At 50.0% G+C, this 13658-nt stretch overlaps 1 protein-coding gene across 2 annotated transcripts in view; it reads left to right on the forward strand.

Moving 5' to 3' along the window:
- INPP5D (inositol polyphosphate-5-phosphatase D) overlaps positions 1–13658 on the forward strand; it is a 147797-nt gene that overhangs the window by 99885 nt on the left and 34254 nt on the right. For both annotated transcript variants that reach the window (XM_024243528.2, XM_054550008.2), the window contains 8 exons: positions 571–677; positions 4258–4360; positions 6274–6470; positions 6874–6991; positions 11674–11770; positions 12395–12533; positions 12866–12974; positions 13435–13523. In XM_024243528.2, coding sequence (XP_024099296.1) covers positions 571–677; positions 4258–4360; positions 6274–6470; positions 6874–6991; positions 11674–11770; positions 12395–12533; positions 12866–12974; positions 13435–13523 — 959 coding nt within the window. The remainder of the gene's footprint in view (positions 1–570; positions 678–4257; positions 4361–6273; positions 6471–6873; positions 6992–11673; positions 11771–12394; positions 12534–12865; positions 12975–13434; positions 13524–13658) is intronic.

The following is a 13658-nucleotide window of genomic DNA, read 5'->3' on the forward strand; positions in this document are numbered from 1 at the left end:
AAGTATTAATCTAAGCATTTTTTTTTTAAGAAACAGAGTAAAATTCCAAAAGACTCCATTAAGAGAGTTGAAATTGGTTGCCTATAGGGAGCTGGACATTGAAGAGAGGTTGGGTTGTGGGGGACTATTGTTTGCAAAAACCTTATAGAACAACTTGACTCTTTTAATTGTTGATGACAGTAAAATGTAAAATTAAATTTAGATATAAACTAAAAACAAAGCAAAAGAAGGAGAGGAGGAAGAGTAAGGAAGAAAGGAGGGAGGGAGAAGAGGAAGAAGAGGAGAAGGAAGAAGAGAGAGGGGAAGGAAGGAGGCAGGGAGAAAGATGAAAAGACGATCACTCTGTCTCTGCTCAGGCCAACTCTTGCTTGTTCCAGACATCACCCTCCCCAAGCATGAGCCTCTCTTGGGAAGAGCAGCTGGAAGCAGAGGGAGCTGGGAGACCAGACACAAACTCGGGGCTCAGCCTGGGGATGGGAATTGATAGTCAGGTGCCTGGAACATAATGGAGACTGTTCATATTGGTTGAATGAGTGGATGAATGAATTAATGAATTTCTTTTCTCTTAAGTCCTGCAGCTCATTAAGTCACAGAAATTTCTGAATAAGTTGGTGATCTTGGTGGAAACAGAGAAGGAGAAGATCCTGCGGAAGGAATATGTTTTTGCTGACTCCAAAGTAAGTGACAGCAAACTTCTAAAATGGGCTGTGAGGTAGGGAGGGGACACAAGCGTTTTGAGGCTCGCTGTGTGCCAGGGAGTGTATATCATTAGCTCACTCAGTTCCCAGAACAACCCATTTCACACCTGGGAAAGGTGAGCTTAGAGAAGTTGAGGACCACGTTCCAGGTCGGCCTGGATTTGAGCCATCACTGCCTCAGGAGCAGGGAGGCTTCCCACTTTGCCCAGCTGCCTCCCAGCCTCGAGGCCACATCCTTTATGACCCATATCTAACTCAGCCCCACACCTGGAGGAAAGGCTTTCAGCTTCTCTGGCCTGGACTTGGGAAACCTTTGGGACACTCCTGGATTGATTGATTGATTGATTGACTGACTTGAGACAGCGTCTCGCTTTACCATCTAGGCTAGTGCAATGGCGTGATCACAGCTCATGGCAGCCTGCACCTCCTGGGCTCAAGGGATCCCCCCACCCACCTCAGCCTCCCAAGTAGCTGAGACCACAGACACACACCACCAGCTAATTTTTTATATTTTGTAGAGACAGTCTCGCCGTGTTTCCCAGGCTGGTCTCCAACTCCTGGGCTCAGGCAATCTTCCCACCTCCATCACCCAAAGTGCTGGTATTATAGGTGTGAGCCACCCCTGGATTTCAATCTGAGTCTTGACTGGAGCTCCATGCTAGAGACTTTCACTTCTACACTTTGCCTCTTTCTGCAGAAGTGAGATGCCCCTTCCAGGATGGGTTCCTGGGTTAAGAGGTTCTGTGGGCCACTGGGTAAACCCAGGCTGGGCCTCTGTGCCCCCAGAGTGGGTTCTTTGTGACCTGACCCCTCATCTCAGAAATTTGAACCAAGGGCCAAAACCCATCATCATGGCCTCATTCATTGTTCTCTGCCGTGCAGCTCATGTGAGGCAGTAAAAATGGATTGCACCAGCCTGAACAACACAGTGAGACCCCATGTCTACAAAACAAAAAAATTAGGCCAGGCATGGTGGGTGCCTTATGCCCGTAATCCCAGCACTTTGGGGGGCTGAGGTGGGATGGTTGCCTGAGACCAAGAGTTTGAGACTAGCCTGTGCAACATGGTGGGATCCCATCTCAAGGAAAAAAAAAAAGGCCGGGCGCGGTGGCTCATGCCTGTAATCCCAGCACTTTGGGAGGCCGAGGCAGGTGGATCACGACGTCAGGAGATCAAGACCATCCTGGCTAACATGGTGAAACCCCATCTCTACTAAAAATACAAAAAATTAGCCAGGCATGGTGGCGGGCGCCTGTAGTCCCAGCTACTTGGGAGGCTGAGGCAGAAGAATGGCGTGAACCCGGGAGGCGGAGCTTGCAGTGAGCCGAGATTGCGCCACTGCACTCCAGTCTGGGCGACAGAGCAAGACTCTATCTCAAAAAAAAAAAAAAAAAAAAAAAAAATAGCTGGATGTGGTGGCATGAGCCTGTAGTTTCAGCTACTTGGGAGGCTGAAGTGGGAAGATTGCTTAAGCCCAGGAGTTCGAGGCTGCAGTGAGCTGTGATCACACTACTGCACTCCAGCCTGGGTGACAGAGCAAGATCCTGTCTCAAAAAAAAAAAGAATGCAGCGCAATAAGGGTGTCCATCACATCAGGTGCTGGCTGACATCTCACATCAGGGACCCCGAGCAAGGCCAAGGGACAAGCGCTTCTGGTGCAGGCCCACAGTGATAGCTTCCCACTGAGTGCCCAGTCTCCGCTCCTACTTTCACTTCCAAAGCATCAGGGGTGGGCTGGTGGGAGGTCTAAGGTGTCCAGAGCTGTCAGGAATAATAGGGAAGGGTCTGGGAGAAACAGGAGAATGGGGCCCAGACAGGTGGTGGGAGATGGAGAGAAAGACCGCTGGGCTGGAATGCTTTCTGAGCACCTGGGCATAGGTTCAAACACCAGCTCTGCCCCATTGCTGCCACCTCAAAAGGACTGAGGCACAGGGATAAATGGAGGCCATGAATCTTGAGCCGCTCCCAACTCGAGGCATCTTATAGTAAAGATGGTCATTATGACATCTTTGTGAGCTGGTGTCTTCAGGGAGGACTTACTGAGATTTGCAATTATGAGGTTGAATCATGTAAAATTTCTGTCTTTGCAGGTTTAAATAGTCAAACACTGGTCATGTCATATGTTACACCCTGAAATTTGTGTACTTTGTTAAAGTCTGCCTGCTCTATTGATTGCATCCTAAGACAGGGCCAACTGAGACTGCTTGGTGCCCCACTGGGTACCCCAGAAAAATACGTGAAAAATATTGAGTAGGCTATGAAAGCCTTCGTGTCCTCTCTTCTTTTTAACTAGTTTCTTTAATTTAAATTTTCTTTCCTTACATAAGTAATCCATTCTCCTTGCTGAAGACGTGGCAAACAGAAACAAGCAAATGTTTAAAATAAAAACACTCATATACCATGAGTTAATCTGGGACTATGCCCCTTCCAGATGTTTTTTAATTTTCTCTTTCTGTCTTTCTTCCCTTCTTTCTTTCTTTTTCTCTTGCTTTTCTTTTCTGAGACAGGGTCTTGTTCAGTTGCCCAGGCTGAAGTGTAGTGGCAAGATCATGGCTCATTGCAACCTCAACTTTCTGGTCTCAAGTAATCCTTCCACCTCAACCTCCTAAGTTGGGAGGGACTACAGGCATGCACCACCATGCCTGGCTAATTTTTTTATTTTTTGTAGAGGCAGGGTTCCCCTATGTTGCCCAGGCTGGTCTCAAACAATCCTTCTGCCTCAGCCTCCCAATGTCCTGGGATTACAGGCATGAGCCACTGTGCCAGGCCCAAATGTTTTATTAAAAATGCAATGATGCTATTCATATCATTTGTCAACTAGCTTTTCATGCTTAAAAATATATATTGTGGCCACCTGTCCTTGTTGGCAAGATAGTTCTGGATCATACTTGTTAAACACTATGATATTCTAGTTTATGGATGGTCTAGAATACTTTTTTTTTTTTGAGACAGAATATAGCTCTGTCACCCAGGCTGGAGTGCAATGATGCGATCTTGGCTCACTGCAACCTCCACCTCCTGGGTTCAAGCAATTCTTCTGCCCCAGCCTCCCGAGTAGCTGGGATTACAGGCATTAACCACCACGCTTGGCTAATTTTGTATTTTTAGTAGAGACAGGGGTTTCACCATGTTGGTCAGGCTGGTCTCGAACTCCTGACCTCAGGTGATCCACCCGCCTCAGCCTCCCAAAGTTCTGGGATTACAGGCATGAGCCACCGCACCTGGCCCTCTAATACATTATTAATGAACCTCTTAAGGCTGGACGGTAAGGTTGTTTCTGATTTTTTTCTGTACTGAGGCATGTGCTGCAGAGCTGTGACAGGGTTGGACTTCTGTGCAGCTCCTGATTACTTTGTTAAAGTCACAACCTTGCAGGGGAATGTCTGGGCCAGAAGCCACTCGCTTACGACTTTGGATGCATGTTTTCAGGTTGCTGTCCTGGAAGTTCATACTGATTTACGCTCCTCTCAGTTTTTTTGAAGCTGACCAAGTCCTTTGCAAAGTGTAATGTGCAGAGAGGCAGAGGCCTTTCTAAGTCTGTCTGCCCTTCCATCCCTAGAAGAGAGAAGGCTTCTGCCAGCTCCTGCAGCAGATGAAGAACAAGCACTCAGAACAGCCGGAGCCTGACATGATCACCATCTTCATCGGCACCTGGAACATGGGTGGGTCCACGCGCCCCCTCCCAGCTGTCACCCCCTCTGCTTCTGCTTTCCTGACTCAGGCATCCTCAAGGTGGGGTGGAGTGACAACATCCATGTCCCCTTCCTTCCTGCCCCAGGGCCCTGTCCCTAAGCCCCAGCCCACCCGCACAACCTCCTTCCTAAGGAATTCCACCCTTTTGCTGAGCTGATGGGTAAGAAAAACAAGCTTTGGGACTATTGTACCCCAAGAGCAGCTGGCGTGGGTTACTCTGTATGTCTAAATTGGAAAGTTTTAGGGAAAGAGTCTGCATATCTAGGTGAAGGGGCTCATGGGCACCCTGTCAGCCCTAGGCAGCTCACCAAGGGGCTCCAGGCCTGAAAGAAAGAAGTCCACCCTGAGTAGGGTTGCCAGATTTATCAGGAGAGAGACAGAGAGAGACAGAGAGATAGGTAGGTAGACAAAGGATGCCCAGTTAAATTTTGACTTCATAGAAACAATTCTTTTTAGTATATGTTTAGCTACAAACAAATCCTAAATATATATGCTAAATAGACATTACGCTGAATATATAGTATATATACATATGCTAAATACATACAGTATATATACATATGCTAAATAAATGTAATTATTATATTAAATATGAATTATACTAAGTAATATTATTTAGTTTAAGCATACAGCTAATAATATACTAAATATATGCTAAATACATTTTGTATTAAACATATATACTGTATATTTATATACTAAACACATGCACCCTACTAAATATAAATAATACTAAATAATTTTTTAGTGTAAGTGTTCAGGTAGAAATAAATTAGATAGAAGACATCCAGATAAACTTATTCTAAAAACTACCAGTTTATCTGAAATTGGAATTTCACTGGGTGTCACGTGTCCCCTACCCTTGTCCTGAGAGGAGTCTGGGAGGAAGAGGGTGAGCAGTGGCTGGCAGGGGACTCCTGGAAGTGAAGTGACAGCGTGTCACTCGTGTCCCAGGGCCACAGCAGCCCTGGAGTAGAGCCCGAGCCAGTGCCCCAGGGGGTCACTTGTCCCCTTCGGTCCCTTTCAGTGTTTCTAATAAGAGACAATAGTCTGCCTGATCTCCTCTCTCTGGACATGGTCAGGGATGTCCATGACACAAGGGCAGGGGTGCCCTTCCCACAGAAGAGTATGGAAAGAGCCAGCTGAGGCCATGCTGCAGGAGGGCCGGGGACCCACCAGCCCGGGAGTTCAGGCACCCACTTTGAGCCTCCTGGGGGAGCAGAATTTAGCCACAGTCCATTTACTCCAATGCTTGGCTTCTTTGCACTTGTAAGGCAAGAAACTCACCTCTTTGAGGAACAAAGTTTGCTCATCCTTCAAGGGCATTGTAGGGAGAACCGTTCAAAATTTCTTGGGTGAGCTGCTTTAACTCAGTTTTGAAATGGGAATGCAGAGGAGTTTCCATGCTGTCCCGTTTCTCTGGCTCATACCCAGGCATCTCTCCACTCTGGGCTGGGATCTGTCTTGCAAGGGAGCCTTTGTTGTCTCCCAACAATGGGTTAGAACCCGCCATCTAAAACTTGTCAGTTCCCTTGGCTGTCTTGAGAATAGGATGTGAGTTCCTTGAGGGACAGGATTGTGTCTCAATTATCATAGCCTCAAAGTGCAGGACAGTGTCTGACATCAGGGAATCTTCTGGTGCTTCTATACCTTGAAATTTAATATTATGTTTAAGAAGAGGCTTAACTGAGCTCTAGCCCTAACCAACATCCTGGGTGAGGTTGGTGCCCAGGCCTCCATTGCAGGCATTTCTTTGGTCTGCCTGGATGGTCTTGTGTAACGACGTGACCTCCCTCACACTCCCGCCCTCTGTTTTGAATTCTCCTAATGCTTTGACTCGATGTGCCTTTGACTCACTTGGTGTTGGGTTTTGCTGTTGAAGGTAACGCCCCCCCTCCCAAGAAGATCACGTCCTGGTTTCTCTCCAAGGGGCAGGGAAAGACGCGGGACGACTCTGCCGACTACATCCCCCATGACATTTACGTGATCGGCACCCAAGAGGACCCCCTGAGTGAGAAGGAGTGGCTGGAGATCCTCAAACACTCCCTGCAAGAAATCACCAGTGTGACTTTTAAAACAGTGAGCAGCTGGCCGCACCGTGGGTGGGCTTCCGGGACAGGATCTTTGCTCGGCTGGGCTGTCTCAGAGGCAAGGGCGGGCTCAGCCTATCAGCTCTCAGTTTTCAAGGATGTCTGGAGGCCCCCACTGAGAGATGCGTCTGTATTCAGAAATAAATGAGATCTGTGGGGTATTGCTGAAAACCACTGAGTCCTCTATCTTCCCACCCTTGGTCAGCCCCGGTTCTCATCTTTAGGATGCTTTGTCTCACCTATCAAGCATCGTTGGGAGTCCCCTGAAGGGTTGGGATTACAGACAGGATACCCTACACCCAGGGGCTGCGGCTGGGGCTGGGTGTGAATCACTGTGCCCTGGTTCACACCCTACACTTGAGCCGAGTATTGCAACGTTGTCCTCCCACCAGGTCGCCATCCATACGCTCTGGAACATCCGCATCGTGGTGCTGGCCAAGCCTGAGCATGAGAACCGGATCAGCCACATCTGTACTGACAACGTGAAGACAGGCATTGCAAACACACTGGGTGAGCAGGGCGGGGACCCTATGTTCCTCCCACACCCTCTGCCTCAACTCACGCGACCACATCATCCTGATCCCACCAGTAGTTCCCCGGGTTATAAACAGAGAGCCTCACATCCTCAGATCCCTGCTCAGTCCTCAGCAAATAGGGGTGGTTAGTCTCCCTGGCTGAAACTCACTCAGGGTCTACACCAGCAGTCCCAGGGATCTAGCTAAAAGGCAGGTTCTGACTCAGTAGATCTTGGGTGGAACCCAGGGTTCCAAGTTTCTGACAGGTTCCCAGGCGACTTGAGCGCTGCTGGTCAGCCTGTGGGACCCACTTGGAGTAGCAAGAACCTAGAACAGGGATTGGCCGACTTTTGCAGGAAAGGGAAGGGCCTGATAGTAAATATTTCAGGCTTTGCAGGCCACTCAACACTATTCCTCCCTGCCTTTCTGGGAGGAAAGCAGCCACAGTCAACCCAGAAAGCGAATGGGAGTGGCTGTGTGCCAGTGAGACCTTCCTTATAAGACAGGCGGGAGGTGGCTGGCCCCTGCCCTCGGTCCCTGTGCACCAGGTTGGATCTGGAAACGCTGGTGTCAGTGGAGAGTCACTGGCTTCAGAGAGCAGTAACAAGGGCAAGAAGTCTTCATGAGTGTAAGAGTGCAAGCCTGTGTGTGTGTGTAGGATGTGTGTGTGAGTAGGTCTGTGTATGTGAGTTTGTGTGAGTGAGAGCGTGCATGTGAGTGTGTGAGCCTGTGTAGGTGTGAGAGTTTATGGTTGTGTGTTTGTGAGCATGTTTATGTGAGTCCATGTGTGAGCGTACCACCCCGTATCTATGAGTGTGTGTCTATATGTGTGTGAGTCTATGCATGTGTTTGAGTGTGTTTATGTGAGTCTATGTATGTGAGTCCATGTGTGAGCGTACCACCCATATCTATGAGTGTGTGAGTATCTGTATGCGTGTGTGAGTGCATGCATATGTGTTTGTGTGTGTTTATGTGAGTCTACATATGTGAGTCCGTGTGTGAGTGTACCACCCCGTATCTATGAGTGTGTGTGTCCATGCATGTGTTTGTGTGTTTATGTGAGTCTATGTATGTGAGTCCCTGTGTGAGCATACCACCCCATATGTATAAGTGTGTGTGTCTGTGTATGTGTCCATTCATGTGTTTGTGAGTGTGTTTATGTGAGTCTATGTATGAGTCCGTGTGTGTGTACCACTCCATATCTATGAGTGTGTGAGTGTCTATGTGTGTGTGAGTCCATGCATGTGTGTTTGTGAGTGTGTGTTTATGTGAGTCTATGTATGTGAGTCCGTGTGTGAGTGTACCATCCCATATCTATGAGTGTGTGTGTGTTCATGCATCTGTGTTTGTGAGTGTGTTTATGTGAGTCTATGTATGTGAGTCCATGTGTGAGTGTACCACCCCGTATCTATGAGTGTGTGTGAGTCCATGCATGTGTTTGTGAGTGTCTTTATGTGAGTCTATGTATGTGAGTCCGTGTATGAGTGTACCACCCCATATCTATGAGTGTGTGAATGTCTGTGTGTGTGTGAGTCCATGCATGTGTGTTTGTGTGTGTTTATGAGAGTCTAGGTATGTGAGGGTGGGTGTCCGAGTGCATGTGCATAAGTGCTAGAGCCTCTGTGTGTGTGTGTGTGTGTGTGTGTGTGTGTGCGCGCGTGTGTGCATGTGGGGTGTTACACACACAGGGCTCCAGGGCTGGCATCAGGGGCGAGGCCAGTGGTTTTTGGTGGTTGGAGTCAGTGGAGTCAGGAACAGGACAGAGTCCCAGAGATAACAGGAAATAGAAGAATTGCTGCAATTGAACGTGCAAAGCTCTCTCAGCTTTTCTGCTGACAAACCGCAAACTGCCCGCGTCCACCCCCACTCGTCCCCCTTCCTTCCTGCCACAGTAGAAGGGTGGGGCTGGCGTGGCTGTCCTGGCTGCGCCCACGCCCTCCTGCTGCCCAGGAACAGTCCCGGGTGTGGATTCCATCGCTCCCTGGGCTTCCAGTCCCTCCCACCAGCCCCTGCCCAGCTGTGCAGAATATGCTCGGACCTCCTGGGGCCACATAAAACCACCCCCTCAGCCAGACCAGTTCCTGGTCATCCTGGCCTCGGGGCTGGGCACCGGGTCAGCTTCTGAGCAGGCAGGAGCTCTGCTCATGTGGACCTGACACACATTGCATGAGCAGACGGGAGGGAAAGAAGCCAGTTCCTGGGAGGGAGCGCGCTGGCGAAGGAGTGTGTGGCGTGGGCAGAGAGCAGAGGTCAGGGGCCTCCCTGAGAAGGGCAGTGCGACTGGCATCTGAGGGGTGAGGAGAAAGGCCTGGCCAGAGTCCCAGCTTTATGACCATTGCAGGGCAGCTTCTGGGCTGTGCAGCTCACACACACCTTCCCCTCCTTCCCCTCCTCTCTGCCCTGGGGCCAGCCTCCCTCCTCCACTCCCCTGAAATGGCTCCAAGCCATAATTTGGACAGGACAGGAACAGCAAATGCTGGTCGGCGTGGTAGGCTCACGCCTGTAATCCCAGCACTTTGGAAGGCCGAGGCAGGTGGATCACTTGAGTTCAGGAGTTCGAGACCAGCCTGGCCAACATGGTGAAATCCCATCTCTACTAAAAATACAAAAATTAGTTGGATGTGGTGGTGCGCACTTGTAATCCCAGCTGCTTGGGAGGCTGAGGCAGGAGAATCGCTTGAACCCGAGAGGTGGAGGTTGCAGTGAGCTGAGATCATGCCACTGTACTCCAGCCTGGGTGACACAGACTTTATCTCAAATTAGAAAAAAATAATACAAACACTCGGGCAGGGACTTTTATTATTCCCATTCGCAGATGAAGAAACAGAGTCTATGGCGATGATCCACAACTTGCCCAAGGCCCAGGGATAAGAAAGTGGTGGGGAGGGATTGAAACCAGGCTGTCGGGACCGGAACCAGTTGCTCAGTTCCAGGTCACCCTCCCGGGTTGGGGGCAGAGGGGCAGGGTTGGAGAGCTAGGTGCAGTGGAGAGGGCTGGAGGGCAGAAAGCCTGTGTACTCCCCCACTGGGTCCTGAGGAGGCTGAGCCAGGTGATATCCAGGGGTCCCTTCAGCCTATGGCCTATCCGGAGCTGTCCAACCAAAAGAAAATGGGGCCGGGTGCGGTGGTTCACGCCTGTAATCCTAGCACTTTGGGAGGCCGAGGCAGGCAGATTGCCGGAGCTCAGTAGTTTGAGACCAACCTGGGCAACACAGTGAAACCTTGGCTCTACTAAAATACAAAAAATTAGCTGGGTGTGGTGGTGCGCACCTGTAGTCCCAGCTACTCGGGAGGCGGAGACAGGAGAATTGCTTGAACCTGGGAGACGGAGGTTGCAGTGAGCAGAGATCATGCCACTGTACTCCAGCCTGGGAGACAGAGTGAGACTCCGTCTCCAAAAAAAAGAGAAAGAAAGAAAAGAAAATGGGAGCCAAATAGATAATAAATAAATAGATTTATGATCAAAATAGATTACAATTTGATCTATTATGATCAATAGATCAAATTTTCTAGTAGCCACATTAAAAAGGAAACAAGTGAAATTAATTTCAATAATAGATTTTATTGAACTTCATACATCCAAAATACAATTATTTCAATAGATATTCAATGTAAAAGGTTATTAGATATTTTACAGTCTGTGTTTCTTACCAAGGCCACAATTCCAATGTGTATTTTACACTCACAACCCGTCTCATTTTGTACCAGCCACATTTCAGGTGTTTGATAGTCACCCGTGGCCTGTGCCTGTGTTGGACAGAGCAGGTTCTCACCTGCATGTGTCAGAATCAACTAGAGCAGGGGTTGACAAGCGTTTTCCATAGAAGGCCAGATGGTGAATATTCTAGGCTCTTTGGGCCACACAACTGTCACAGTGCTTCAGCTCTGCCATCGTAGTCTGAAAGCAGCTACAGACAATCCAGAAGTCAATAGGCATGGCTGTGTTCCAGTAACATGTTCTTTATGAACACTGAAATTTGAATTTCGTATTTTCATGAATGACAAAGATTGTTTTTCTTTTGAATTGTTTCCAACCATTTACAAATGTAAAACCATTTGCAGCTGGCAGTGAGCCAGCATTTGCCCACCACTGACACTGGAGGGCTTGTCAAACACAGATTACTGGGCCCCATCCCAGGATTTCGGATTCAGTAGGTCTGGGGTGGGGCTGAGAATCTGCCCTTCCATGAAGTTCCCAGGTGATGTGCAGCTGCTGGTCCAGGGAACATCCTTTGGGAACCACTGACCTGGAATAGATCAGAACGTTGGCAGAAAAAGGTGTGATCTCAGTGTGGGTTTTTGGTCTCCCCAGGAACCTTGAATTCGCTGGGAGGGAGATCAGCCCACCCAGGCTGGAACCTTCTGAATCTTCCCAGGGCTTCTGGCTGCCCACTTAGCACCCTGGTCACTTTAGAGAGCGATGCCAGGGGAGGATCGCAGCAGCCGCCTTCCTCTGCCCCGCGGAGAAGCCCGAGGCTGCCGCCATCTGCACTGCTCCTGCATTTTCTCATCTCCCCCTCTCTGCCCAGCAGCTCCCACCCCGCACGACCCCGTTTCGCCCTCCCCTTGCCAGCTCCTCACTCACAGCACCTCTCACCCTGCCTTCAGGTGATTTCTGGCCCCTTGGCAATTGTGTCTGTTTGATATTTTTATTCTTCTTTCTGCTCTTCTTTTTAGGGAACAAGGGAGCCGTGGGGGTGTCGTTCATGTTCAATGGAACCTCTTTAGGGTTCGTCAACAGCCACTTGACTTCGGGAAGTGAAAAGAAACTCAGGTAATGGAACTCCTTCCCCACAAGAGTGTGCATTTGGGCTGTCTGCCCAGACACGCCTCACACCTCTAAGCACGAGAAGGACCTGCTCAGCTCCTGCCTTTGACCCTGTGGATGTCCTGTGGCCTTTCAGGGCCTACCACAGTCTCATTAAAGGCAACTGCAGCACAATAGTGACCTCACGTGTGGAGGAATTTTGTCTGAAGGTCAGAAAAGATATTTCCTTGCGTCGTTAGCCTGGTAGACCCCTAACTAACACTGTTTCTAAAGCGGAAAGCCTCCTCTGGGGCCTCCTTACAAATCCAAGCTGATCTTGCCTAGCTGGGGCCCAGGAATGAAGACAGCAATCTAGAATCTTCACTGTTCTGATTCTCTGCTGAGCAGATGCTGCTGCTCCAGGGCCCCTGCCCTCTGTGCACCCAGTGTGGCCTCAAATGCCCTTTGCATCCTGCCTGTGCCATATTTGCACACTAAGGTGGTCTGCTGCAGCAGGGCTGGAGGGCTAAGTCTCACTTTCCCCCACCTGCTATGCTCCTCACCCCCCACCTATGGCAGGAGTGACTTCCTGCCACAGTGGAGGGGGAACCAGTGACCCCGTGCTAGATGGCCGCTTTTTTCTTGCATTAGGCGAAACCAAAACTATATGAACATTCTCCGGTTCCTGGCCCTGGGCGACAAGAAGCTGAGTCCCTTTAACATCACTCACCGCTTCACGCACCTCTTCTGGTTTGGGGATCTTAACTACCGTGTGGATCTGCCTACCTGGGTAAGGGGCTGCCCGCCTGGGGCTGGGGCTGGGGCTGTATGAGATGGAGGCTCCCTTGAGTCCGCTTGGGGCAGGTGGTCGTGGAGACACGTGAACCAAGTGGGCTGAGGCGGCTGCTCCCCTTGGGGGCTCAACGCTGTTTCCATTACTGAGCCTCAGCCGCTCCTCACGGTTCCCCTGTGCTCACACCTGGTTCCCATAACCGTCACAGCCACCCTGCCACCATCACTCTGCAGCCCGGGTCATCCAGCTGCCCGCCCCCAGCCCCGAAGCTTGCCAGGCCTGGATCAGCAGGGCTTCTCACCAGAGGCCCGGGCATGTTCTATTTCCAGGAGGCAGAAACCATCATCCAGAAAATCAAGCAGCAGCAGTACGCAGACCTCCTGTCCCACGACCAGCTGCTCACAGAGAGGAGGGAGCAGAAGGTCTTCCTGCACTTCGGTAAGAGCAGCAGCCCCGGCCGGGCGCGGTGGCTCATGCCTGTAATCCCAGCACTTTGGGAGGCCGAGGCGGGCGGATTACGAGGTCAGGAGATCAAGACCATCCTGGCTAATATGGTGAAACCCCGTCTCTACTTAAAAAAAATACAAAAAATTAGCCAGGCGTGGTGGCGGGCACCTGTAGTCCCAGCTACTTGGGAGGCTGAGGCAGGAGAATGGCGTGAACCCGGGAGGTGGAGCTTGCAGTGAGCCGAGATCACGCCACTGCACTCCAGCCTGGGCAGCAAAGCGAGACTCTGTCTCAAAAAAAAAAAAAAAAAAATCAACAGCCTCTCCTCTTGGAGCCTTTCCAGCCATCCTTTCGTCCCCTTTCCCCCAATTTCCTACCAGAAGAATAGGGAAAATTGGCCAGATGCAAAACCTGGGGAATCAGAATTGAAATGAAAGTCTCTCTGTTTCAGAGGAGGAAGAAATCACGTTTGCCCCAACCTACCGTTTTGAAAGACTGACTCGGGACAAATATGCCTACACCAAGCAGAAAGCGACAGGGGTGAGTCCTCTTCATAGACACCTCCCCTGCCCCTCCATCTCCTCCCCGCTCGTGTCTGTTCCCAAAAGGTGAACAGAAAGTGTCTTCATCCATTAGGCAAAAAAAAAAAAAAAAAAAAAAAAAAGGAAAGAAAAA

The sequence above is a fragment of the Pongo abelii genome, chromosome 11 (genome assembly GCF_028885655.2).
Source record: "Pongo abelii isolate AG06213 chromosome 11, NHGRI_mPonAbe1-v2.0_pri, whole genome shotgun sequence".
Taxonomy (NCBI): Eukaryota; Metazoa; Chordata; class Mammalia; order Primates; family Hominidae; genus Pongo; species Pongo abelii.